Source organism: Aspergillus lentulus, assembly GCF_001445615.1.
Source record: "Aspergillus lentulus DNA, contig: Alt16, strain: IFM 54703, whole genome shotgun sequence".
NCBI lineage: Eukaryota > Fungi > Ascomycota > Eurotiomycetes > Eurotiales > Aspergillaceae > Aspergillus > Aspergillus lentulus.
The window spans coordinates 4,319,823-4,344,589 of record NW_028322113.1 but is presented as its reverse complement, the minus strand read 5'-3'; the positions used below and the strand labels follow the sequence as shown (position 1 = coordinate 4,344,589).

Sequence of the window (24,767 nt, the reverse complement as noted above, 5' to 3'; positions counted from 1 at the left end):
TTGGCGCATTGGCTGAAAAATTCATCTCGACCTCGTCCTCCTCTTTCCTGGCCCAAAGTGTCGGGATAGCGCCACACGCGCCGGTACGTGTCCTGGTGGCAGGAGAGGGAGGTCTTCGCTAATGAACCCAAGTCTCGATCTTGATGGTCCTTCGACTGGGACAGATCCAGACAAGGATGGCGAGTTCAACGTCGCCATTGGAGTGGTTGATCCACCAGCTCGCATCTGCACGGAGTCGTTCTGAGGACTCTGACATGCCCCCCTCGACCACCCAGACGGGCCAAGATGCAACCTGAGATCTAACATTCAGGTTCTTGTACGCCGAGTCAGCCTCCTTAGATGAGCCCTCGCTTCCATAGAATGTGGTTGACTGAACAGGGACGACTTCGTCACCGTCAACCGCCATGTGCCCTCTCAGACGGAGAAAGATTTCATGGCCTATTATTGCGTGTGCCCTCTCATGGGCTTCAGAGTGTACTTTCACTATGAGAGTCTCGATATCGGCAAAATAGGTGAAGCGCACACGTTTCGCTCCAAGGGTGTCCCGGCGGCTGTCGATGTATTCGAAAAGTTGTGTTGTAACGCCACTGAATGATAGGTACGAGTCTTCGATGCTTCCGTCCTCGAGAGCCGTAAACCTGTTCTCTATCGCTGACTTGAAGTCTTCTGGTTCCCCTATTGGGGCGGGAGGGTAGATATCGGTGAGTGCAAGCTGCGCCGAGGAAGGAGACTCCATTTCCGGACCTTCTGGAGCTGGGGTTCTCCTCTCACAGTCCCATAGGCATCGGATTTGTCTCCCGTAGGGAGGAAATACATGACTAGCAGCAGGTAAGAAACAGTAAGAATGACGTCAGTCTTATAGAGTCCTTACCTGGGCACTGTTGATGCCAAAGTCTAATAAACTCATAGTAGAGATGCGGAGGTTCATTTTGGATTGTTGAAGAGCTTGGAGACTACTCACTAAATTAAGTAGAGGGAAAAATAAAGAGAAGAATGCTTTATATAATAGAGAGCTCAGCCAGGGTGAGTCATGCAGTCTCATTCACACTTTTCTAGCTTTTGAAAGTGAATATCTGTTAAGTGATCATATATTCCTAGGTACTACTCTTAGGGGACCCACCTAGTATTTTGTCTTTATCTTTACGATTGACTTTTAGCTACTCTTAAACCTTTAATCCAGCCAAGTTACTAATGGTATAATGTTAAGTGCAATCAATTCCAACTGGATATAGACATAATGAATTTACTAGAAGCATAATCTCTAAGTCCGCATATCCCTTCTGGCTAGTTATAATATACCAGCTTTTAGCCATTCGTTGCCTCCTAAGGATGATAGGCTCCTGTATACTACGTGGTCACTTATAGCATAGGCTCTGGAGTCACTTGTATAGCTCAGGCCATGCAATGACTTAAGCTGCATCATCTCTGCCTTCCGCTGGCATTTCCGAGAATGTTGGCGTTTGTTGGCATCTGGCCTATTCCTGATTGAGTCACTGCCTGGTTTAGCGACGTCTTTATTTCCCAGGCTAGTCTTTGATTTCTTTGATTTTCTTGTTGTAGCACAATTATGGAACTCATCACACAGCTAGTTTTATAGGAGATCCAACCAGAGCAGGGCAAAACTGATGCCCTTATTGCTAGGTAGAGGCCTTGTGACATTAAAGTAATAGGTAATTTATTGATTCTTGGGTATCTGCCGGGATGAATATGGGTGGCAGTTCTCATTGAAAAGGCCATGATGATGCCCACGCCTCAGCTGCTTCTTTGTTATCTGGGACGTATGGGGATTGACTTTGAACACACCATTTATTGGTGTATAATCTAGCAGAAGATGAGTTGCACTAAACTAATAAAAATTTACAAAATATCTGGTAAAAACATAGTCTGGACTCTGGAGTAATACATCACCGGCATCTTCGTTGTCTTTCCTTTTTTGGAACGATCCGAAGGTATCGGCTTAGTCATCGATTTCCTCGGACTCGGCGGCCCCGAAGACGGGCGTGTCTTTCTATACAACCTTCCACGTTCATCGTCGTTTCGCAATGTCGTTCGCAAGGATACAAATGAGGGTTGCACCCAGCATCCGAGCGTTCTCGACGTCTCGTATGCTTGGGTCAGAGCTCTCGTATCAGGTTTTCGGCCCAGAAAAGGAACAAACCACCCGAAATCCGATTGTCTTCTTGCACGGTCTCTTCGGCTCGAAACAGAACAACAGAAGCATTAGCAAGTAGGTTAAACGCCCTGACGAGCAGACTCTAATCCTTTGGTGATCAGCTGACTGACTGACCTCACAGAGTTCTTGCACGTGACCTCAAACGGCAGGTCTTCACTCTCGTCTGTCTCTCATTGCATCTTAAGAATGCACGACGAAATTACTGATGATCTTCAGGATTTGCGGAATCATGGCCACTCATTCCATCACAACGAGCATAACTATTCCGTCATGGCTGAAGACGTGGAGAAATTCATCCACCAACACGATCTGGCCAAGTGTGTCCTGATTGGTCATTCCATGTATGTTTCTCTTCTCTAGAACTGTTAGCGAGGTCGGACCATACTCAACTCTTCCTTGCAACAGGGGAGCAAAAACTGCAATGACAGTTGCTTTGCAATCGTCTGATTTAGTCTCGGCTCTCATACCCGTTGACAATGCTCCTGTCAATGCTCCTCTCAAGAGTGACTTCGGAAAGTACGTGCAAGGCATGCAAGAGGTCGAGGCGCAAGGAGTCACCAAGCAGTCGGATGCCGACAAGATCCTAAAAGAATACGAGGAGGTAAATTTTTCCTTCTTGCGCTCCAACTGGTTCTTGGATCAAAACAGTAAACTCACACGAATTGCACAGTCCCTCCCCATCCGTCAATTTCTCTTGACCAACCTGGTCCGCGCGGAAGATAGTCAGAAGATGAAATTCCGTATCCCTCTGTCGGTGCTGGGACCGGCTATTCCTGCCATGGCTGACTTCCCCTTTCGCGAACCGGGCTCAGTCACTTATGATGGGCCGACGCTCTTCGTCAGGGGCACGAAGAGCAAGTATGTTAGCGATGACACGGTTCCCGTCATCAAGAAGTTCTTCCCCAATGCTGAGATAGCGGATGTTGAGGCAGGCCATTGGCTGACCTCGGAGAATCCCGAGGCTTTCAGGCAAGGTATGTGTAAAATTAATGCTACTGGGTTATTAAGTTGGTTGACTAAGGATATTCCCAGCTGTTGTGAAATTCTTGCGAGATCTGCCGTAGAGTATGGAGTTTGCATATAGAGGTGGAAGGACGGCGTTTCTATGCTTATGTATATGTTTGTGCATTCTGTGCCACTTTCAGAGTGATTAACGAAGATCTACTCGTAGACACATGTATGAAAAGGAATAGACACAAGGAAGGAAAGAAGTGATACAAGTAATAGTGATGTGACTCCATACAGCAAGACATGGCAAAGAGGTATCTCGGTGATAATCCAACCTGTGCAAGGAAAAAAGTAATCGTGGGAATCGTGATCGCTCGGCCCAGTAAATGCTTGAAGACTGACGCTGAATTATAAAATGAGGAATCAAGACTAGTCTATGGTGATCGGTCCCTCCGTGATCAACCTGCGCTTTTTCTTCTTCTTGGACTTTCTCTTGCTCTCCGAAGGCGATGCATCTTCATTGTCCAATGCGTGAGCTGGTGAAGAGAGTGTCATGGGAGACTCATTCCTAGCACCAGACGACCTCTCATTTTCATCGTCGGATATGGTTGAAGGGCGTGGTCGTTTTTTCTTTTTCTTCTTCTCGCGCAATGCCAGCGCAGGATTGGCCTCTGCCATCTCAGCATAGTTTGATAGTGGGGCGGCATCTGATCCTGCAGGACTCTGTTCCCGCTTGGGCGATTGCATCCCACTGGCTGTGGGAGAATCTAGCGCCTGGGATTCCAAAGAATCTTTGAGCGCATTGATTTGCTCTGACAAATCCCGATGATCGGCCGACACGGATTCCTCGAAGCGGCGGAACCGATCATCGAGGGATTGTAAATCCTTTTTATTTAAGGTGATTTCATTCATCACGACTTTCATCTGGTTGAGGCCACTGGATAAGTTTTGGACCTGGTCTTTCAATTCGCGGAAGGATTCATCCAATTCAATTCTGTTTTGACCGTCGGCCACCTCTTTGCCTTTAATATGGTCCTTAATTTCGGAGACGTGTTCTCGATATTGCTCAGTAAGAGAGTCGAAGTTGGCGTGCAATTGCTGAAGTTTGTCTGGCAGAGCGCGTACACCCTCTAGCTGTTCAGTGAGAGCAGAGACCTGATGAGCTACCTTTCCAAAGGACTCCCCGAGATGGGTTACTTCTGCTGAACGCTGGCCGACGTCGTCTTGAAGGCGGTTTAGCAAAGCCTTCTGACTATTTTGGGCCTGAACAAGCTGCTCAATCGTCTTTTTCAGAGATGATATTTCTTTCTCGGCTTGGTTTTTCAAGGTTGTGATCTGCTCTGTCAATTGGCCTGCAGAGGGGTACATCTCTTGCATGGCAACAACCATGTTCTTTACGACCATTTCAGTGGAAAGATGATTGTAACGTGTCTCCAGGGAATGGAGGCCGACGCGCACACTCTCGAGTAAGCGATTGGAATTTTTTAATGCCATGTCAACTGTATTGATTTTCACGTCCACCGTGTGAATTTGCTGAAGGGCAGCTGCGGGGTTCCACTGGCTGATTTTCTGCATATCTTCAGCGAGGCGGCTGGAGGTCTCTTTCAACGATTGTATCTCAGCTTTATCCACGGCTGCTGCACGGTCCAACTGGCTCATTTTCTGTATTTCTCCAGCGAGGCGGCTGTAGCTGTCTTTCAATGACTGTATCTCAGCTTGATCTACAGCTCCTGCACGGTCCAACTGGCTTATTCTCCGTGTTTCGTCGGCGAGGCGGTTGTAGCTGTCTTTCAATGATTGTATCTCGGCTTTATCAACGGTTGATTTCTTAATCTCCTCCATTTCTGCGAAATGAAAATCGTCTTTCATCGCCTGAAGGCTTTGTAATTGCTGGAGTTGTTCTGACAAACTCTGGACTGCCGACTGCAAGGATGAGACAGGTCTGGGTATCTTGGATAGATTGTCTTCGACATTCTTCAAACGCAACTCAATATTAGATGCGTCAATTGGAACTGTCGCTGAACCGTCCGGCGGGATTGCCTGGACCTTTTCTATCGGGGCCAGACGCTCGTGGATTTCTTTGAATTTCTTCGCGAAAGCAGTAGAATTATCGTTGCTGGCATCGAGACGTTTCCGTTGCGCATCGATGCTTTTGTTTACTCTTTCGAGAGAACCCGAATATTCTTCCTGTGCCTTTCGCAAAGAGCTCAGCTTGGCGTCCAAGGTCATAGTGATTCTTTTCAACTCCTCAACTTCCGATGAAAAGTGTCTCAGTATGGTTTCTTGAGAGGGGAATTGAGCAATATCTGAGCTTAATTTATCAACGCGTTCCTTAATCTCTTTTTCGTATCTCATCTGAGCGTTGATAGAAGTCGCATGGTTGCCGGAAGTCTTCTCGAGTAGGACGACACGATCCTGAAGCATCTGGATCTTGGTCTCTTGCAACTGATATTTCTCACGACTCGCATCTGATTCTGCATCTCCCACTCGCTTCGTGAGCGCCCGAATTTCATCCTGTAGTTTGTTTATCTTCCCGTCTGAATCAGATTGATTGCGCAGAAGCAAAGGCACCCATCTGGTCGTGAGAGAATTTTCTAGCTGGCGATAGTGCGCTTGGTATTTAGTGATGGTCTCATCCATTCGTGTCAACTCAGAATCTTCATCCTTGCGAGCTTGCTGGAAAAATGCTGTGGTTGATGGGAAATTTGGCGCAGCTTTTGCCTTTCGCAACAGACCCTCTGTCGTGTCCTTCTTCTTCAGCAATTTATCCTTTTCGACTTCCCGAGTAGCTGTGTCAACAGCAGCTTTGATCAATTCCGAGAGGGTGCGAATGAATTGATCTCCAGGAGCCCCATCCTGCCTGTCAATAGGCGGAGGATTGTTGGGTGGCCGTACCCCTAACTTATGACCATTAGGAGATCCCGATATGCCAGTATCTAGAGATGCTGTCCTGGCTGGCGCTGGCCTGTTTCGACTGATGAGGCGAGGATCGCGTGAGGTGGGGGTATTTGAATTGTCGACATCCATTTTGTCTGCCATCTATACATTTAGAGGGCTAATCTATGACAGTGCCCGTCTCTGGTCATGTGTAGCCCGCATCTGATGGCAATTAGAGGCGAGGTTGTAGCGTGTGCGCAACTGTATCTCACAAAATTGAAGTCTATCATCTCGCCCTCAACTAGGCAAGGATAAAGACATCGACGCGTTGTAAAACGCGTAGAGGGCAAGTTTGGCTGGCTAGGTGACGGAAATCCAGACGGCGCAGATTTTTCCTGGAAAACTGAGCAAACAGTTGTAATAAACAAAAGTGAATCTTCTCTCTGTAAACAGAAATTCATTGGCCAGCGAGCGTGGACAAAGAGACGCATTTCGACAAGTCACAATATTCTGCCGGGCGGTAAGCAGGGCGGCTTCTCAAACTGTGCCTTTCTGCCCCGAACAGCTCTTTTATCGACACTCGCAAACTGAGAAGCTAGGATTGCGCGTTTCTATTGGTATCAGTGGCAGTACAGAGGAGACTTAGCTGCACTACGAATCAATATGGCCGTGGTAAGTGACCTTACCAGACCTTACATCCCTTTCATATGACTGATTTATATCACAGCCTATTTCAACCGTCGCGGAGACGAAGGAGCTCCGTGGTCTGAATCTCATTGCTGCTCATTCGCATATCAGGGGACTTGGCGTCGATGCGGACTCGCTCCAACCTAGAACATCTTCTCAGGGCCTTGTAGGTCAGGAAAAGGCAAGGAAGGCGGCCGCGGTTATATTACAAATGGTCAAGGAGGGCAAAATTGCTGGTCGCGCAGTTCTCATCGCAGGTCCTCCCAGCACAGGAAAGACAGCCATTGCCATGGGAATGGCCCAGTCTCTTGGATCCGATGTCCCTTTCACAATGCTCGCAGCCTCTGAGATCTTCTCTATGGAGATGTCAAAGACCGAAGCACTTACACAAGCCTTCCGGAAATCCATTGGCGTCCGAATCAAGGAAGAAAGTGAGATCATCGAGGGTGAAGTCGTGGAGATCCAGATCGATCGCAGTGTTACTGGGGTTAGTGTAGATTCTTGGTTTCTCCTCTGGAAGTTCGGTTGCTAACCGGTGTAGGGAAACAAACAAGGGAAACTCACGATCAAGACCACCGATATGGAGACGATCTACGACATGGGAACCAAGATGATTGACTCAATGACAAAGGAGCGTGTGATGGCCGGAGATGTTATCTCAATTGACAAGTCATCGGGAAAGATCACGAAGCTTGGACGTTCCTATGCTCGTTCTCGAGATTACGATGCGATGGGCGCTGATACCAAGTTCGTCCAATGCCCTGAAGGAGAACTTCAGGTCCGCAAGGAAATCGTACATACCGTCAGTCTACATGAGATTGATGTCATCAACTCACGGACGCAAGGGTTTTTGGCCCTCTTCTCCGGTGACACCGGGGAAATTAGAAGCGAGGTCAGAGATCAGATCAATACTAAGGTAGCTGAATGGAAGGAAGAGGGCAAGGCAGAAATCATTCCTGGAGTTTTGTTCATTGACGAAGTGCACATGCTCGATATTGAATGCTTTTCCTACATCAACCGGGCCCTGGAGGCGGAGCTTGCGCCAATTGTTATCATGGCCAGCAACCGTGGTCAAGCGCGGATCCGTGGAACCACATACACCTCTCCCCATGGACTACCCCTTGACTTCCTCGACCGTGTTGTCATTGTCAGCACGCAGCCGTACTCTGGCGATGAAATCCGGCAAATTCTTGCAATCCGAGCACAGGAAGAAGAAATCGACCTCTCGCCGGACGCTTTGGCTCTCTTGACTAAGATTGGCCAGGAATCCAATCTCCGATATGCTAGCAATATCATCACCACCTCTCATCTCCTAAGTCAGAAACGAAAGGCTAAAGAAGTTAGCATTGACGATGTACAGCGCAGCTACCGCTTGTTCTACGATCCTGCCAGGAGTGTCAAGTTCGTCAATGCGTATGAACAGCGGTTCATAGGGGATCAAGGTGCTGTGAACTTTTCGGCTCCTGCAAATGGAGATGCCATGGAAATCTCATAAGGCGCGTTGATTATATTGCTCCGTGAAGAAGATTGCACCAAAAATCAGGTAATACGACATGGCAATGTGGTGCTGCTTCCGAGAGCGCTGCTCTTGCTCTCTATCCTCTGATTTCGTTTGATCCTTTTTGTTTTACACATCTTATGATGTACGATAAGGCTGGCGCTTCTTCGAGCTCATGTGCATGGTTTGTTTGGTATTTGGGCTTCGAACTGGGAATAAAAGAATATTTATTTCAATGATAATCATGACGTTGATATGCCCTCCCAGAGGAGAATCCTATCTCGGAGATTGCACATAGAGATCCGTTTCAAGATTATGACCCCAATCATTATCATAGGAAAGCGGCCTCGCTCGTCCAGTCTCCTGTATCGCCCACTTTTCGAAATTCGACACCCTCGCCGAAATAGCCAGCACTTTTCCAAGACTCCATTGTCTGGCTGTCATATGGGCCGTGCTCGACACCGCCGTCTCGAGCATCAGACCAACGAAATTGCCACATTACAGGCTCTTCTTCGGCACTGGTGGGAGCAGTGGACTTTGAAGGAGTATCGACCCAGTCTTCGCCTGTTTCTTGACGGTACTGCCTTGTGAGAATCTCACGCTCTGTGTCGTAGATATCTGTTTGTCCCCGTGTCATGAGGATATCCGCCGCGCCAGTGATGGTCTCTATCGCCTGCTTTCGAGAAGCCTCATTGGGGTCGTCTTCCGTCATTTCGGTATCCTCGGCTTGGGCCCCGTTTTGCTTCGAGCGGGTCTTGTTCTTCTTGGCTTGCCATTTCGGTTTCTTTGGAGCCCCTTTGCCTATCCTTGCCAAAGCCTCTAGAGCTGTTTCTCCCCGTTGCAGGTGAGTTATTAAAGTCCTCAGTGCATCGGCCGTAAGAATGCTATCGTTCAATCGGTCTCTCTCCTTTCTCTCAGCCTCTCGTTTCTCTGCTGCCTCTTTGGCGCGCCGTATATCCTTTTTCGATACTCCCTCCAGCCAAGAATCGTAGATCTCGTCGGGATCTGCTGCTTTTCGTATATAATTCCCCTGATCATCAAATTTACCCTCTTCTTGCTCGGCACGCATATTGAAAGCATCTAGCAGTGGCGCATGCTTCTTTTTAGCTCCAGCACCTAATTCCTCGTCCATGCCCTCCTCGAGCCTCGCACGGTCTTCGTCTGCAACATCGCTCTCAGTTTCCACCTCATCCTCCTCGACCGTGTCCCCTGTTGCGTTCAGATCCGCACGCAATGTCACTCCACCTTTCGATGAAGCCACTTGACCCTCAATCTCATCATCTCGCAAGAAACGCACTGTTTTCTTGTTCTTCCTCAGTGCCTCATCGGCGTCTATTTCTTCGGGGCCGAAATCTTCCTGGAGCTCCGCGAACATGTCGTCATCTTCGGCGTCGTGTTTCGCGCGACTCCTCTTCGCCTTGGCCTCGATGCGCGCGCTGAACCCTTCATTTTCACTGTCCGAGTCGTAGCCATCCAGGTTCACGGCCTTGCGGCGCACTTGTTGTCCGCGACGGCCGATCTCGTCTGCGTCTAATACCGGGTCCTCGTCCAGCGCGTCCGGTGCAAGATTGGAAGGATTCCGTAGATCGAAGCGTGGCTTCTTGTGTTCGGAAGGGCCGTTCGGATCGTCTTCATCGTGGTGGTGTGTGCGCGTAAAGTCTTCACCTGCCCGCTTTGGGCGCGGTTGAGAGGACATCATTCTTGTTGGAAACGACGATGAGGAGCTTAACTAGTTGGAAATAAAGCGATAGATCATCGAATTAGTATTAGTAAACATTCCAAAAGCTCAGAAATAACGGAAGTTAGGCCTATGAGCTTGATTAGAGCTGCTACTTGATGCTGGCTTCCTGTCTTTTCTGGGGTCGGCTCGGAAAATCATTGCGGAGGTATTTGCGTCACTGTTGGTCCAACGATAAGAAGCAGCTGCTCTAGCTTCCACATCTCCAGCGGCCAACAGTGGGGGATTACTGATTCAAGGCACACATTTCTGTCATACTTGCTTTGCTATTTTTCAAAGAACGACTTGGTATACTGTGAGATAGAGCCAGGTATTCAGATCTCCTCAACACCAATTTTCTTGAACTTTCCCTACTCCCAACCCTCACAATGGTAAGCTCACCTTCAGCTCAATCTTAAGCTGCACGTTTCAAAAGTTCTGACAACCTCAGTTTCGCCCTGGGTATTGGGACGACGATCCCATGGACGGAGTCCTAGGCTCCTCCATGCTCCGTCATGGAGCCGCTACACGCCGCTTCGATGAATATTACCGCTGTTACCCCGTCGCGATGTTGCCTGGTCCAGAGAGAGAAAACGTCAACCATGGCGGCAAAGTGATCATGCCTCCTAGTGCTCTAGACAAGTTAACTAGGTTACATATCACATATCCCATGCTATTCGAGTTGCATAATGGTGCAAAAGAGAGGATGACACATGCTGGTGTTCTGGAATTCATTGCTGAGGAGGGGAAAATTTATCTGCCGTTCTGGGTTAGACAGACCATGTCCTCTTTTAATAATATATCGGCACAGCCGTCACTGACATCTTCTGGTCTCTCTATAGCTCATGCAAACTTTACTACTCGAGCCTGGTGACCTCGTTCAGGTCAAATCAACCGATCTTCCTCCCGGCCAATTCATTAAACTTCAAGCCCAGTCAACCTCTTTTCTTGACATCAGCGATCCAAAAGCAGTGTTAGAAAATGCTTTTCGGAATTTCTCTTGTCTCACGAAGGGCGATGTCTTCACTTTTGCTTATAACGACCAGGTCTACGAAATGGCGGTTCTCGAGACCAAGCCATCGAACAACACCAACGCCGTCTCCGTACTGGAAACTGATCTAGAGGTTGATTTTGCACCGCCAGTAGGATATGAAGAGATCCAACGCCCGAGTGGCACCAGCACACCCCTCAGTGGGGTAAGCGGTAAGCTCCCCTCTGGGGGTCTACTTCATCCGCACGGGACAATGGCCCAAGCGATCAACTACGCGGCCATTGCTCCAGAGTCCACCGACGCAGCTACGGGTGCAAAAGCAGTATCATCAAACTTTCTTCTTGGAGGGCAGCGCTTGAATGCGAAGAAGGGTAGTAAAGCGCCGACTCCTAAGCCTTCAACGCCGGTGCCAGGAGCTACGAATCCTCAGCATCCACCCCCAGCTAGACGCACCAATGGACCACAGCCACTTAGGTTACCACACAACCAGCTGTTTTTTGGATATGCAATCAAGCCTGTCAAGAAGCGCGGGGAGGACGGACAGGCCATTGAAAAGTCGCGCTTTCAGGGGACAGGCCAGACATTACGAGGAAAGAAGAGAGAGCCAGGAGACTCCGCTACACCGACGTCAGGAAGTGAAGCGGAAAATCACAAGGGCAAAGAACGCAACCAGAAGTCTCACGGGAGTGGGCGAACCCTTGGCGGTACCAAGCGCTGATTTTCAGGTTGATGACTCTCACAGATACAATGCTTAACGACTTCCGTATCCATTTCTTCCTGCAAGGCGGCAAGAGATTTAAGTTCAAGACGGCTTCATATCAAGCATAGCAAGGCTGGCTGGCCGGCGTTTAATAGGGATCATTTTCTTTCTTCGTCTCTGTTCCATTCTAGCTTCCATTCTTGGCTTCCATTCTAGACGATGGACGCCCATCATTACTCTATTTTCCCTCGTAATTCTCCACCAGGAAAGTCGGTCACCATGGGTGTCTCTTCACTGTGATGGCTGGCTGCTGTAATCGGCAGTCTCACGAGAGCGGGTGGAGCTTGCCGAGGCTCAACTATGTCACCCGCAGCCATCTCTTTTGCCAGAGCTGCTGTCCCTAATCAAAGCCACCCTCGACTTCTAAGAACGAAGATAACCTCTCGCTCTGCTTCACCAGTGTAATCTTGATTCGCGGAGACATCGTCGCGTTCCGATAATGGTGTCGTCGACTCGTCAGATTGTATCTCGTGGAGCTATCGCGTCAGCTTTTAGTGCGGCTTGACACATTGACACTAACAACACTTCATCACAGAATTGTCTCCCAAATCTCCTCAAATATCAATTGCGATTTCTCTTCCAGTGACCAAGTAGACGCCAGGAGTCTGCCTTCTTTTGCTGAGGCTATCGCATAGATACCGTCGGAACCAAGCAAACCTCCCTCGCTGATCTCCACAATCACAATGACTCCAAATGTTCAGGAGAATCCGCTGGCCCCTTTTGTCAAACTCTCTTCATCTGTTTACCTCCAAGACCCTGTTGAAGCTGTTGGTTACTCTGGGAAGCAACCCAGAGTTATAGTTCTTGCTTTCTGGATGAACGCTTCCTCACGCGCACTAGTCAAGTATGTCGTCGAGTATAGACGCCTGGCACCCTCGGCCAGAATAGTCTTCATTCTCAGTTCCTCAAACGACTTCATGCTTCACGCTTCGCAGAAGGCGCAGCATGTCCGTCTTGCTCCAGCTGTGGAGGCCATCAAGGCCTCCGACGTTCCTGAGGGTCCGGTGTTCCTACACATGTTCTCAAATGGGGGTGTCGCTTCGACCACCCATTTCCTTACAGCGTACCAGAAAGCAACAGGAAAACCGCTGCGTGTTTCATCGATGATCATAGATAGCGCGCCTGGAAATGCGACAATCTCCTCTGGTCTCAAGGCGTTCTCGTTCGTGCTGCCTAAGATGTGGCTTTTGCGCTATTTGAGTAAATTCTTGCTGTTTGTCCTCCTGGCAGTGGGGTCTTTGGTACAAAGACTCACCCGGACTCCTGATGCTGTGAGCCGTGCTCGAAGGGCGATAAATGATCATGGTCTGGTCCGGGGAACGACTCAGAATAATAGCCCGGCACGTTGCTACATTTACTCCGATGCGGATGAGCTAGTCGACTGGAGAGATGTCGAACAACATGCCGCGGACGCGCAGACCAAAGGTTGGGTGGTTCAGTGCGAGAAGTTCCTTGGGTCACCGCATGTCTGCCATATGAGGTCGGATCCTGAACGGTACTGGAATATTGTGAAGACATATCTTGAGTCGCCTGCCTTGAAATAAATGGTTGATTGTGGCAGGACTTCTGTCCTTGTGATTCAAACAAGCCCAGTCCCCTCTTCGTTACCACACAAATGTCAGAGGTTCTCATGATTACTGAGCATCTGCGGTTCCTTTGAAGTTGCCTTGATCGAATCTGGCACAATCGGCTTTAGTTATAACGTATAACCACACTACTTCGCTCCGAGGTGACAACCCATTCCCAGTCCGGAAAGTTGATCGAACCATGGCTTCCAGCAAGAACCACGGATCAAAAGTTGACAGCAACCTTCGTGACTCTGCCTTTCCCCCTTTACTTCGCATTTTGGTAAAACGTCCTATTGGTTACTCTTTATGATTTCATTCCTCCTACGGCATTTCGAAGCAAACGGAGCAGAATTCCGCCAACTTATCCCATCAGAAACTATGTCCGGTCATCGTTGCGAAGGACAGCCAAGCTCTTTGGGAAGCAGCGGCTCGCTCTAGATCCTCGCTCAGGCTGACGATGGTCAATCAAACCGTTCAAGGCAAACATCATACTACAGTCACAATGACTCTAAGCTCTACGTCAACACGTCATGAACCTAGTGTGTCCGATCATTTTCTCTCCACTCTTCATGCATGAGATCTGCGCACTCATTGAGAAGGAGTCAGTCTTAAGAACACATTGTGGTGGCGACGTCCTCAAGGGCGACTTGAGTTTGAAAACGAGATTCATAGACAGTTTGGCAGGTGTGTGTCGACAACTATCCGGAGAGCTCTTACCGTCACACAAAAAATCAAATCATCTCAACGCAACGTGTACTGATAGAGTCTATGTGGCAGTGAGATTTCGAATCAACCAGCAACATGTTTCAAAGTGCACCCAGGCAGGAGCCCTTCATAGTCGTTCCAAAAATCCAGGACAGCAAGTTTTTACTGCCTGGATTTGGCCTGCCGCTTGATTATGCACCGATGGAGCAGAACATCTATGGTGTCCAGAACCGGAGTCTGTTTCCAACAAGTCTGGACGATCGGGATATAGCAAAAGGGGACGTCGAGTAAGGCACAAACTAGCCTGACAAGCTGGATTCAGCATTCGTTCATTAACGATTCTGATTGTGCGCAGTCAACCTGTTTTGACCCTCCGTGAGATAGGAATGGTAAGGGCGATGGAGCGCATTACAGATATGCCTGATTGGCATAAAAATGTATGTTTGCTCCATATCTGACTCGGCTGAATCGCGCCCTGCTTGCCATCATGCGAAGCCTCAAATTGGCTCCGCTTGTTTTTCTGAATCAACGCGACTAACGTTCTGGCAGGTATTCAATCCTGAGATTGCCGAAACATGGAAGAAAGAAGCAATGGCGGGCCCGGAAGATATCTCACAGAACATGGCCGACTGGATTATCGACGAGCTTCGATTCAAAGCGGTCATCTACGAGCATACCAACGTCATCACATTGTACAACGGCGACATTTCCAAGTCAGACCACAATGTGCCGGGATCATTTCGGACTCAGTTCTGCCAGGCAACCAAAGTTCTTGAAGACGTGCCACCGGGATTGAAATTCTATAACCCGGGGAGCGACCATGTCCAACGCGACCTTGCCCCGATTGCATTCTTTCCTCTTGTGTATGGGCGGACACGTATTCTCAAGGATCGAATCATTGGACTGGACGATGCATTGGACAGCATGGGCCAAGGGGAGGTGATCCCTGTCCCTCCGGAGACGATCACGCGTGAAGACATGGCTTGGAGAGTCGCTGCTCGCGCTGACATCGACGCGAAGCCTTTCAGTCGCAGGTTCCAGATTCTCCCATTTGACCTTGAGTTGAAGGACGACGGCAGGTGGCACATTATCAGTTATATCAACAACCTACACCCAGTGCGTCACCGCAACATATACAAGCTGATCGAGGACCTGTTCAACATGACAGTTCCTCAGTGGAATGCATCGTTGACTCCGCTCAAGGATATGCTCCACTCCCGTGCACGGCTTGAGTACAAAAAAGCCCAGTACCATCCCATTTCAAAAGAGGTCGAGGAACAAACGCCTCAGCCAAAACCCGGCGAGGCGGAAGTAGAGTATCACGATAGACTGGATGCGTGGAGGATGGAGCATTGGAGAGCCGTCCAACCCGATGCTGGGAGGTTCATTCCCTGGGCTGTACCACCCTGGATGATGTCCTTTCTGCCAGCGGATCTTCCGACCCCGGTCCGGATTGAGCAGGGTGTTGAACTGAACAGAGACTATGGAAAACGGGGGCTACAATTGTTTTGTAGAATCACCAGTTACGATCTGACGCCTGATCATCCGTACACTGAGTCGGACTATCACTGCGAAGGGCAGATGGTGAGATTCTTTCGCAATTACAACATCCAGTGCTTCTCTTTACTGACCGTCGCCGTAGAATGAGCATGTGACCGCAACAATGGCTTACGTGTTCCACATTGACAACGTGCAAGTTCCCTCGCTGGAATTCCGGCAAATCTCCGAATCCGCCAGCCTGACTGAGGTCGAGCACGACCCCGACGACACAATCTGGCTGAAACAAGTCTACGGCCTGGAAGACGGAGAATCTACCGTCCAAACCGTCGGCAGGATCAAAACTCCCCTCGGCCGAGTCATCATTATGCCGGCAACCATCCAGCACCGTGTGAACCACTGCGAGTTGATCGACAAAACCAGACCTGGCTCCGTCAAGGTGCTCTCCCTTTTCCTAGTCGACCCCAACATCCGCATCATTTCGACAGCCAATGTCCCGCCCCAGAGACTGGATTGGACCTTTGACGGAGTCGACCCCCAGGAACTGGAAGGGCTGGATCAGATGCTGCAGCAACTCACCGTTCGGTTCTCGGAGAGGAAGGAGAGCCTACCAATCTCACTGACCGAAGCTAGGAAATTCCATGACGACGTCTTTTGGGAGAGGGTTCGGTTCACCAAGTATCAGCAGGTTGCCTTCGAATCAAACGTAGTCATTCTTTAATGCTGGCCGCAATGTCCTGCACTGCTCATCGGCAAAATGTTATTTCTGTCTACTGTGTTGCCTTCTTAATAAAATTATAGATCAAGACTAGTTTTGAAAATTTATACATCATCGACGAAGACAAAATACTCATTTGAAGGAATCCACATTTCTAGTTTCTAGTCCTGCAAAGACCATTTCTATGCAAATGCTATGATAACAGTATCTAATGAAAACCAAATCGCCGTGCGCTATGCATGCAAACTACATGTACGCGGTAGATGAGTACATAATCAAATGACCTCGAGCGCCAAACGACCAACAACGCACTTTTGCTCGGACATCAAACATCAAACACATGAAACTTTTCCTTTTGTACAAACCGGATACTTTCTATGGGAGGTCATTACTAAGTTCCCTTCCACTCGGGGAACTCATCATCGAGCTTCAGGCGAGCAGTCACGTTCATACTCATCAATTCCTGAATGAGAAGCTTGGCTGCGTAGGGGATTGTCATTTTCACGACGCTCCGAGAGGACTTGCACCGCTGACACCAGTTCAGATAGCCCATGAAGCCGCACTGCTCGCAGACGTCAATCTCGTGGCGATCGGAGGAGATCATGAGACGCTCGAGAAGCAGTTGGCTAGTTCCGTAGGCGATAAGACAATCACGCTCCATCTCTCCCAGGCGCAGACCACCGTCTCGAGAACGACCTTCTGTGGGCTGACGGGTCAGAATTGCGCGAGGTCCGCGCGCACGCGAGTGCATCTTGTCTTGCACCATGTGCTTGAGCTTCTGATAGTAGATGGGGCCGGTGAAGACGTAGAATGGAAGGGCTTCGCCGGTGATACCGGACGTGAGATAGTCTTTGCCACCGTAACTGAAGCCGTGGTCGATCAGAATCCGCGAGGCCTCCTCCACAGGTGTGCCGCCGAAGCAGGTTCCGTAACCGTGGTGACCGGCAAGCACACCAGCTTTTCCAGCAACAAGTTCCAGCATTTTCCCGACGGTCATACGGGAGGGGAAACCGTGCGGGTTCATGATAATGTCGGGGTTGATACCGGCATCTGTGAACGGCATATCTGCCTGGTCGGCTATGATACCAACGACACCTTTCTGACCGTGACGAGAGGAGAATTTGTCACCTACTTCCGGTCGACGGGTTTGGCGAACAAGAACCTTGACGAGTTGGTTCTCGTTCTCCTGTACGGAATACATGACCTTGTCAATGTATGCAGGGTCGTGAAGCTTGTAAGTCATGGGCGTCGGTGTATACTGAACTGGACGGCCAGCATCGGAGCCGATTCCCGATAGGTTGGATTGCTCGGGTGTGCTCTTGTTGATATAGACCTCGCCAGCATTTACCTGTTCACCGACAGCAGCCAGACCATCTGCTTCAAGTAGTGCATGCTTTCTGATGGGTGCACCATTCTCGTATGTTGGGGGATTGAGTCTGTCCTTTGTACCGTTCGAATAACTCTTCAGATTGGTCACGTACTTCCGGAACACTTGGCAACGACCGAAACCACGATCGACAGAACCCTTGTTCAAAACCAGGGCATCTTCAATATCGTAACCGGAATAACTCATGACCGCCACCATAGCATTCTGACCGGCGGGAAGTTGATCATACTTGACCAGTTCAATTGTGCGTGATTTGACCATGGGTTTCTGTGGGTACACCATGAGGTAGAGAATAGAATCGATACGAAGGAACTGATTTGATGCGATGGCTCCAATAGCTTGTTTACCCATCGCACACTGATATGTGTTACGCGGCGATTGGTTGTGATGCGGGTACGGGATCAAGCCAGCGACGGCTCCAAGCACCGTAAACGGTTCGATCTCCAGATGCGTCGTTGTATCTGTGATGTCCTTCTCATAAAGAGCGATCAAGGAGTCGTTCTCCTCGTTGACATCGAGGTATTCGACTAACCCCTGAGCCAAGAAATCATCGAATTGCATCGTGCCATCACGCAGTCTCTCCAAGTGGCGGGCTGTGACGAGGGACTTGCCATTCTCGACAACGATGAGAGGTCTGCAAATCCGCCCATCGTCAGTGGCGATATGCACTGCACACTGGTGATGGTTGATGTAAATGCTGACAAACTCCGAGATACGACCCATGCGCCGTAATCTGCGGAAAGCGTTGAGGAAATATTTAGGGCGACGAGTGAGTGCTATCGGCGTTCCGTTGATGGAAATTGTATAACTGCCGGGTGTGTATAGCTGTTTACCACCCAGGGCCATAATGTCTTCAGCTCCGAGCATAAAAACCAGGTTCTTGATTGGACCTTCCTCATCATTCGTCGTGATATGGGTCATGAGCGCCAGGTTCTTTACCAAACCACAGGCTTCACCTTCAGGGGTATCTGCCGGACAAAGCATACCAAATTGAGACGGCTGCAGAGCTCTGGGGCCACTGACTTTTCTTGTCTTTTCGAACTGACTGCTGATACGGGTCATCATACCCAATGCGGCGATGTAGCTAAGCCGACTAAGAACGTGGGTAACACCAGCACGCTCCATGCGAAAACGTTTCAAACTCCAGTTACCCGTCGAGATGGCACGGTTCATGCCCTGGGTGATATGGTTGCTGTGCATACTCATGACAGTCCAAGCATCGAATTGTTCAGCACGGTTGCGCTTATTTAGCACTTTATCAATGTTCATCTTGATGTCGAAGCAGAATTTCTTGAACAAATCTTCAAAAAGGAGAGCAAGAAGCTGCCCAGCCAATTCCAGACGTTTGTTTCCGAGGTAGTCACGATCATCAACCAGAGAGGGGTCATTCTTGGCCATCAGGACTCGACGCGCCATGTGAGCGACGTAAACCGCCTTCGGCCGGAAGTTCATATTCTTGACTTCAATGTGTGAAATTATGACAGAGGCGATAGCCTCGACGGCTTCTTGAATGTGAGTTCGACGATAAGACGACTGTTTCCGGTTGATCTTAATGCGTGCACCGATCCAGTCCAACGCTTGTTGCTGAGTGTAGATTCCCAATTTGATGCTTTCTTCAAAGTTGATGGCAAAGTCATCCTGGTAGAGGCTGTCGACTCCAGCAACCAGGAGCAACATCTCCTGCTCCGTGTGTATGCCCATGGCTCTCAAAAGGATGACGATGGGGATGTCTTCGCTGAGGACGTTGTGCTTCACATAGAGCTTGTCCTTCTTAAGGATAATATAACTCTTGGACTTACGCTCGTTGGACGAACTGCAGCGGCAAGTCAGATAGGCGGAACCCAAAAATGTTATGCGCCGAGAACACAAAGAACAACTCACCTAGTGACGGATGCCTGAACAATTTCCTTCTTCGGGTCGGTTTCGACGATGATTCTGTTCTTGCTCAACTGCTCCTGAACGAGAATAACCTTCTCTGTACCGTTGACAATGAAGTATCCACCAGGGTCCAGAGGACACTCATTCAACACCGTCATCTCCGAGGGAGTCTTGTTCGCCAACACACACTTCGAGCTTCGAAGCATGATTGGCATTCTCCCAATCGACACGCCTTTCCGAGTAACCCTCTGACGCCCACGGATGTATTCAAAATTGACCAGAATAGGGGCCGCATAGGTTGTATCACGGAGGCGGCACTCGTGCGGCGAAACGTCCGATGGGGTAGCATCGGGGGTGACATCCTGGGGCTCGTCCGCACGACACGGCGAGCCGACGTAGATATCTGTAAACTTGATATAAAAGGTATGATCGATATCGCTACGGATAGTAGAGCTGGACTCGACGATCTTCTTCAGTTGCACTTCGATAAAGTAGTTGTATGAGTCAATGTGCTGCTTCACCAATCCCTTCACTTTCAGGAAAGCGGGCAACAGGTTCCATTTGTCCTTAGCAGTATTGATTGGGTCCGTAAGTGATTTGTTATAGTAGAACGGTTCGAGAAGGGCGTCAAAGGGATCTCTATAACGGTAGGTCGGTCCTGAAGGCTCATCCGCGCGATCATCCTGCTCAACGTTCTCCGCGGCCGGCGCTGGGTTTGTAGGTGGTTTCGACTGAATAGAACGTCTTCTCTTGCTAGAAGCGTCAGTAGACCCTTTTCTGGAAGGAGCTGCAGACTGTTTGCATCCAATAATAAATCGTTAGCATGAATGTGGCTACTGAGACGATTGCGCGGAGAAACTTTTGCCATACCTCAGAAGGCTGCGCAGATCGCGCCTGACTGGCCGCAGCGGGCTGTGGCCTCCTACGAGGAGGCATTGACGCTGTAGAAATACAAGATGCTGCGATATGGTCGTGATAAATGACGAGTTAAAAAACAGACTATTGAGGAAATATCATGGTGTTTCAGAAATATTCGCTGGGCAATTTCTTATCGTCGAGGGGAAGATCCGAAATCCGCATTAGAAATTCCATGTAGAGCAGAGGGATGGATTATGTAAGCATAATAGCTATCCACAAAAGGCTAGCCTAAGGCAAAGCTTACAAACTTGGTGCTAACCAGATATGGCTGGATATTCGGCTGCCGCAGTGGCTCTCTTATAGTTCCATTTTGGCCCATCTCCTACGAAACGACTATGATGCAACATTGGGAAATACAGTGAGTCGACTTTTACCTTTCTGGATCACAACGGAGACCTGCAATGGAGAATACCTTGAATTTATAGCGGACATGCAATTTTGTCTATTACTAGAGTAACCATTGGACAACTTGAAACAATGTGAGACCTTGAACACTAAGGAAAGGCAGGCTCCATCAAATGGCCTCAAGTGGGAAGTATAATTGTGAGACCGCTGCATAACAATGTCTTCCAGAAATGCTATAGTGGTGCTGCAAAAGGGCATTAATCTGTATGCAGGGAGAGAAATCGAGCCTAGACAGCTTCAAGGGTTGTTCTTCTCATGCTGTGTTGAGACCCTTTGAAGCGAGACCACTGGTTGGAGTTAGTCCTATGCACGATCAATAGATTGGCTGGAGGTAAGCTTACCGAAGTCCTCGAGAGATCTCTGTTTCACGCTTCTGCTAAAGCTTTTACCATTCATGAGATTGTCAAAGCCCGTCGAGCCCTGCAGCAGGTAATAAAGACCACCCATGATGCAGAAAACACCAAACGAGAAGACCCAAATACGGACAACAGCAACAATCGAGGTTTGGCCACCGACAAACCAACCGAATATGCAGAAAAATGTAGCCACGAGATCGACAACTAGAATGGCGCCTGTCAATTGCCAAGAAGGAACTGACGACCAGAACGGCCCGTTCGCGCGGGTGATGAAAATGAGCCAATTCTCAGTCAGTGATATCTCAAGGAATAGAACCTCGTCGCGTTCTCCGAAATTCTGGATGATGCCACCTTCGTTACTGTTCATGATAGTGGTAAGCGCAACCCACGTTCCTGCGGCAAGTACAAGACCAAGAAGAATAGACATGCCCCATAGCTTGGGGAGGTTCCACTTCACAGGGGTCTTGGAGTACGGAGCGTTATCGTAGGCAATGGCAAGTGTGGCAATATCAGCAAAGATGGCGATGAAAACAACGAGCTGTAGGTTGAGACTTTCATTCAAGATTGCAATCCACAAGCCCAGAAAGATCTCGAGGTGCAACGACAAGGCTATCCGATACACCACATATGCATACATGCGGTGAAATATCTGACGTGAAGTCTTCAATGCATCAATTATGGCAGACAGGCCGGGAGCAAGGAAGACAATATCAGCAGCAGAGCGCGCCGCATCAGAGGATCCTTCAACGGCAATACCAGTGTCAGCTTTCTTGAGCGAAGGGGCATCGTTGACGCCGTCACCCGTCATTGCCACAAGGTATCCACGTTGCTGTAGAATCTCCACAACATTGTATTTGTGCTGCGGGAAGACCTCCGCAAAGCCGTCGGCAGCTTCGACAAAGTCATACACCTCTGATCCAGGCATTGTTCCTCCACCTCCGAGACCGAGTCGCTCCGCATTATACACATTGGTGCCGAGCCCAAGTTGACGCGACGTCTCTCGAGCAATTCCCACCGCGTCACCGGTTAGCATTTTAATCGAGAGCCCCAGGCTCTTCGCCTCACTGATGGTTTTCGCAGTGTCGTGCCTTGGCGGGTCGGAACATGGCATGATACCGAGGATCTCCCAACTGCCCTGATCGCGTCTGCGAGCAACTCCAAGGGAACGGAAACCGCGAGTTGCAAATTCAGCGACTTTGTTCTTGTATGCAGTATCAATCTCTTCTGGAATAGGATGGTCCTCCTCGACGGTCTTGAGAACGAACAGAGGCGCGCCTTTGACACACGTCATTCGACGACCTTGGGGCGACTGCACTACGGCCGTGACTTTCTTTGAGACAGGGTCAAATGGATGGAATTCCAGCACCTTGTATTGCGTAAGCGCAGCTTTTGCACGCGGATAATGTCGAAGTGCTTTGAAAAATGCTTTGTCAATGGCATCCATGCCCTTCTTCTTCCTCGAGGCGGCCAAGCAAGCAGTCAACATGAGATCGTCCGGTTCAACCCCCGCAACAGTGTACGGCTCCGACAATGATAGCTTATTTTTTGTCAGTGTGCCGGTCTTGTCAGAGCAGAGGATCTCGACACCAGCCAAAGACTCAATCGCCGATAATCTTTGCACAATGGCCTGTTTCTTGGCTAAGTACGCAGCACCTACCGCCATGGTAGTTGTGACAACGGCAGGGAGACCGACAGGTACACCGATAATCGTAATGGCCAAGGTGAACTCGAGTATCGTAATGATGCCATTTGAGCGGTAGAAGGACGAAACCCACACAACAAGCAAGGTTATGATGACCAGGACGAGAAGAACAGCGCCGATACCATTGAGGACTTCGGTGAAGTGACCTGATCCAGAGGATGCAGCATTAACCAATGCGGCAGCCTGTCCGACGAAAGTATAATCACCAGTGGCGGTAACGACAATTATTGCTCGACCACGCTTGACGGCAGACGATGCGTAACAGAAATCTCCTTTGTGTTTGTCAACTGCCAGAGATTCACCAGTGATCGAAGATTGGTCCACCTGAATAAGGTTGGACGACACTATCCGGCCGTCGGCTGGTACAATTGTGCCCTTCTCGAGTCAGCAGAGCTCATCCTTCATCTGAACTCGGAGCTTTGGTAGTACATTACCTCCTCGATCCTGACTATATCTCCAGGCACGATCTCCGAGGCGTCAATTTCATTGAACTCTCCTTCGCGGCAGACAATTGCTTTGAGAGCGAGTGTTTTCTTGAGCTCATCGACAATGGACCCTGCCTGAAATTCCTGAATAAAGCCCACAGATGCGTTGAGCAAAAGAAGCGCACATATGACACCGAAATCCACCCAATCTCGAAGCCCGGCGGCCAAGACTGCAGCACCCTGTGCTCACAGAATCAGTCGTCATTGTGAAGAGATGAAAATAAGTAGCATGATGTTTTCATACCTCCATTACAAATTGAACAGGTCCAACGAAGAAGGACAAAAATTTGAGCAGAAGGTTTTCCTTTTCTTCCTTCATCCGATTGGGGCCGTACTTTCTCCGTCGATGCTGAGCCTCGATTTCGCTGAGACCTTTTTCTGGGTCTGTCTGTAGCATGTCATCGGAAATACGACGAGTAATGGCACCTGTGTCAATGGCTGTATCATCATCCACGTCAACGTCACCATCCACTGTCTGGAGATCGTCAATGAGAGCGTCCATGTTCTCCTCTTGGGCATCTTCATCATCGTCCTCGTCTGTAGGGATCGGCTTCTTCTCATCCGGCATGCTGGCCACAAGAGGGCTCTTGGTGTTCACACCACTGAGCCTCCGAACAGGTACTGCGTTTTCCTGGTTCAGAAGGGCCCCAAGAGGGTCCCTGCCGAACTGTCCAACCATTGTGAAAGATAATACAGTAGAAAAAGGTAGACAGATTGAGATGTATAACGTATAGAAGTATACAAGATGACTCGTAGAACATCCACAATAGACTATAAAGAACCATCTGTGAAAGGCAGTAGAAGCAGATGTTGACGGAGTCAACCAAACGAGTTATCACAGAGCGAGAGGTTGATGGCGGAAGGCGCAGACAACCCATTCAGGGAAGGAAGCAACCTTGAGCAATAAAGGAATGGCCTCATCATCTCCTTCTTCACAATGGTCAGTCAAAAGAGATGGAAAGCGAGGGTTTAAAGGAAAAGGTGAAGCAGGAAACGCTGGGGAACATGGATTGACCGAGTGTCAGGTGTTGTATTACCTCTTGAAGACACCGTCTAACCATCCGGTTTCTGTGTACAGTTTTCATTTACATCCTACTGCTTGAATCTTCCATCATTACTTTGAACTCCACATATACGCGGTGCCTCCATTGACATCTGAGTGAGATATAGGTTCATCTTCAGTCTGGAAGCTAAATACTCGGTGGTCTGTTTCAATTATGGTAAGTCAATTTTGCAAGCACCTGTGGTTCAAGCAAGATAGAAACCCATCTAAAAGAGCACCAGCAATGCAATATCGATGAAAGACTGCATTTGAAGTACAAACAGGAGATTCTCCCGTGTTCCCTTCTGGCTTATTGAAGCCATCGCAATTTATATCGACAGATCCTCGATGCAATCTCTGGTGCTGCTGTCGAGCGCAGTGAAAAGACTCATGTCGCCGCAAGAACCCCATGAAAGGAGAACCCTTGCGGTCATCGCCAGCGACCGATCATAGAT

At 49.1% G+C, this 24,767-nt stretch overlaps 10 protein-coding genes across 10 annotated transcripts; 5 read left to right on the top strand and 5 right to left on the bottom strand.

Annotated features, from left to right (window-relative positions):
- Positions 1-118: 118 nt before the first annotated feature.
- On the bottom strand, positions 119-736 carry ALT_8867 (uncharacterized protein; the record flags this gene model as incomplete). The annotated part of the gene is made up of 1 exon (XM_033558644.1): positions 119-736. One exon carries the CDS (start codon positions 734-736, stop codon positions 119-121), a length of 618 nt encoding a protein of 205 aa, XP_033414535.1.
- A 1,306-nt stretch (positions 737-2,042) lies between these two features.
- Positions 2,043-3,237, top strand: ALT_8866 (abhydrolase domain-containing protein C22H12.03; the record flags this gene model as incomplete). Its single annotated transcript, XM_033558643.1, has 6 exons — positions 2,043-2,227; positions 2,295-2,334; positions 2,390-2,514; positions 2,579-2,774; positions 2,844-3,147; positions 3,206-3,237. 6 exons carry the CDS (start codon positions 2,043-2,045, stop codon positions 3,235-3,237), a joined length of 882 nt encoding a protein of 293 aa, XP_033414534.1.
- Positions 3,238-3,550: 313 nt separating this feature from the next.
- ALT_8865 (uncharacterized protein) lies at positions 3,551-6,148 on the bottom strand (the record flags this gene model as incomplete). The annotated part of the gene is made up of 1 exon (XM_033558642.2): positions 3,551-6,148. The coding sequence occupies one exon, from the start codon at positions 6,146-6,148 to the stop codon at positions 3,551-3,553; it is 2,598 nt and encodes an 865-aa protein (XP_033414533.2).
- Positions 6,149-6,661: 513 nt separating this feature from the next.
- rvb2 (RuvB family ATP-dependent DNA helicase reptin) lies at positions 6,662-8,180 on the top strand (the record flags this gene model as incomplete). The annotated part of the gene is made up of 3 exons (XM_033558641.1): positions 6,662-6,670; positions 6,726-7,172; positions 7,227-8,180. The coding sequence occupies 3 exons, from the start codon at positions 6,662-6,664 to the stop codon at positions 8,178-8,180; spliced, it is 1,410 nt and encodes a 469-aa protein (XP_033414532.1).
- A 334-nt stretch (positions 8,181-8,514) lies between these two features.
- ALT_8863 (GYF domain-containing protein) lies at positions 8,515-9,882 on the bottom strand (the record flags this gene model as incomplete). The annotated part of the gene is made up of 1 exon (XM_033558640.2): positions 8,515-9,882. One exon carries the CDS (start codon positions 9,880-9,882, stop codon positions 8,515-8,517), a length of 1,368 nt encoding a protein of 455 aa, XP_033414531.1.
- Positions 9,883-10,289: 407 nt separating this feature from the next.
- Positions 10,290-11,609, top strand: ALT_8862 (polyubiquitin-binding protein UFD1; the record flags this gene model as incomplete). Its single annotated transcript, XM_033558639.2, has 3 exons — positions 10,290-10,292; positions 10,352-10,669; positions 10,743-11,609. 3 exons carry the CDS (start codon positions 10,290-10,292, stop codon positions 11,607-11,609), a joined length of 1,188 nt encoding a protein of 395 aa, XP_033414530.2.
- Positions 11,610-12,334: 725 nt separating this feature from the next.
- Positions 12,335-13,195, top strand: ALT_8861 (TMEM53 family protein; the record flags this gene model as incomplete). The annotated part of the gene is made up of 1 exon (XM_033558638.1): positions 12,335-13,195. The coding sequence occupies one exon, from the start codon at positions 12,335-12,337 to the stop codon at positions 13,193-13,195; it is 861 nt and encodes a 286-aa protein (XP_033414529.1).
- Positions 13,196-14,020: 825 nt separating this feature from the next.
- On the top strand, positions 14,021-16,142 carry ALT_8860 (DUF4246 domain-containing protein; the record flags this gene model as incomplete). The annotated part of the gene is made up of 4 exons (XM_033558637.2): positions 14,021-14,211; positions 14,280-14,361; positions 14,474-15,508; positions 15,567-16,142. The coding sequence occupies 4 exons, from the start codon at positions 14,021-14,023 to the stop codon at positions 16,140-16,142; spliced, it is 1,884 nt and encodes a 627-aa protein (XP_033414528.1).
- Positions 16,143-16,530: 388 nt separating this feature from the next.
- ALT_8859 (DNA-directed RNA polymerase III core subunit RET1) lies at positions 16,531-20,340 on the bottom strand (the record flags this gene model as incomplete). Its single annotated transcript, XM_033558636.2, has 3 exons — positions 16,531-19,339; positions 19,408-20,198; positions 20,275-20,340. The coding sequence occupies 3 exons, from the start codon at positions 20,338-20,340 to the stop codon at positions 16,531-16,533; spliced, it is 3,666 nt and encodes a 1,221-aa protein (XP_033414527.2).
- Positions 20,341-20,964: 624 nt separating this feature from the next.
- On the bottom strand, positions 20,965-23,949 carry ALT_8858 (plasma-membrane proton-efflux P-type ATPase; the record flags this gene model as incomplete). Its single annotated transcript, XM_033558635.2, has 4 exons — positions 20,965-21,014; positions 21,069-23,160; positions 23,220-23,450; positions 23,515-23,949. 4 exons carry the CDS (start codon positions 23,947-23,949, stop codon positions 20,965-20,967), a joined length of 2,808 nt encoding a protein of 935 aa, XP_033414526.2.
- Positions 23,950-24,767: the final 818 nt, after the last annotated feature.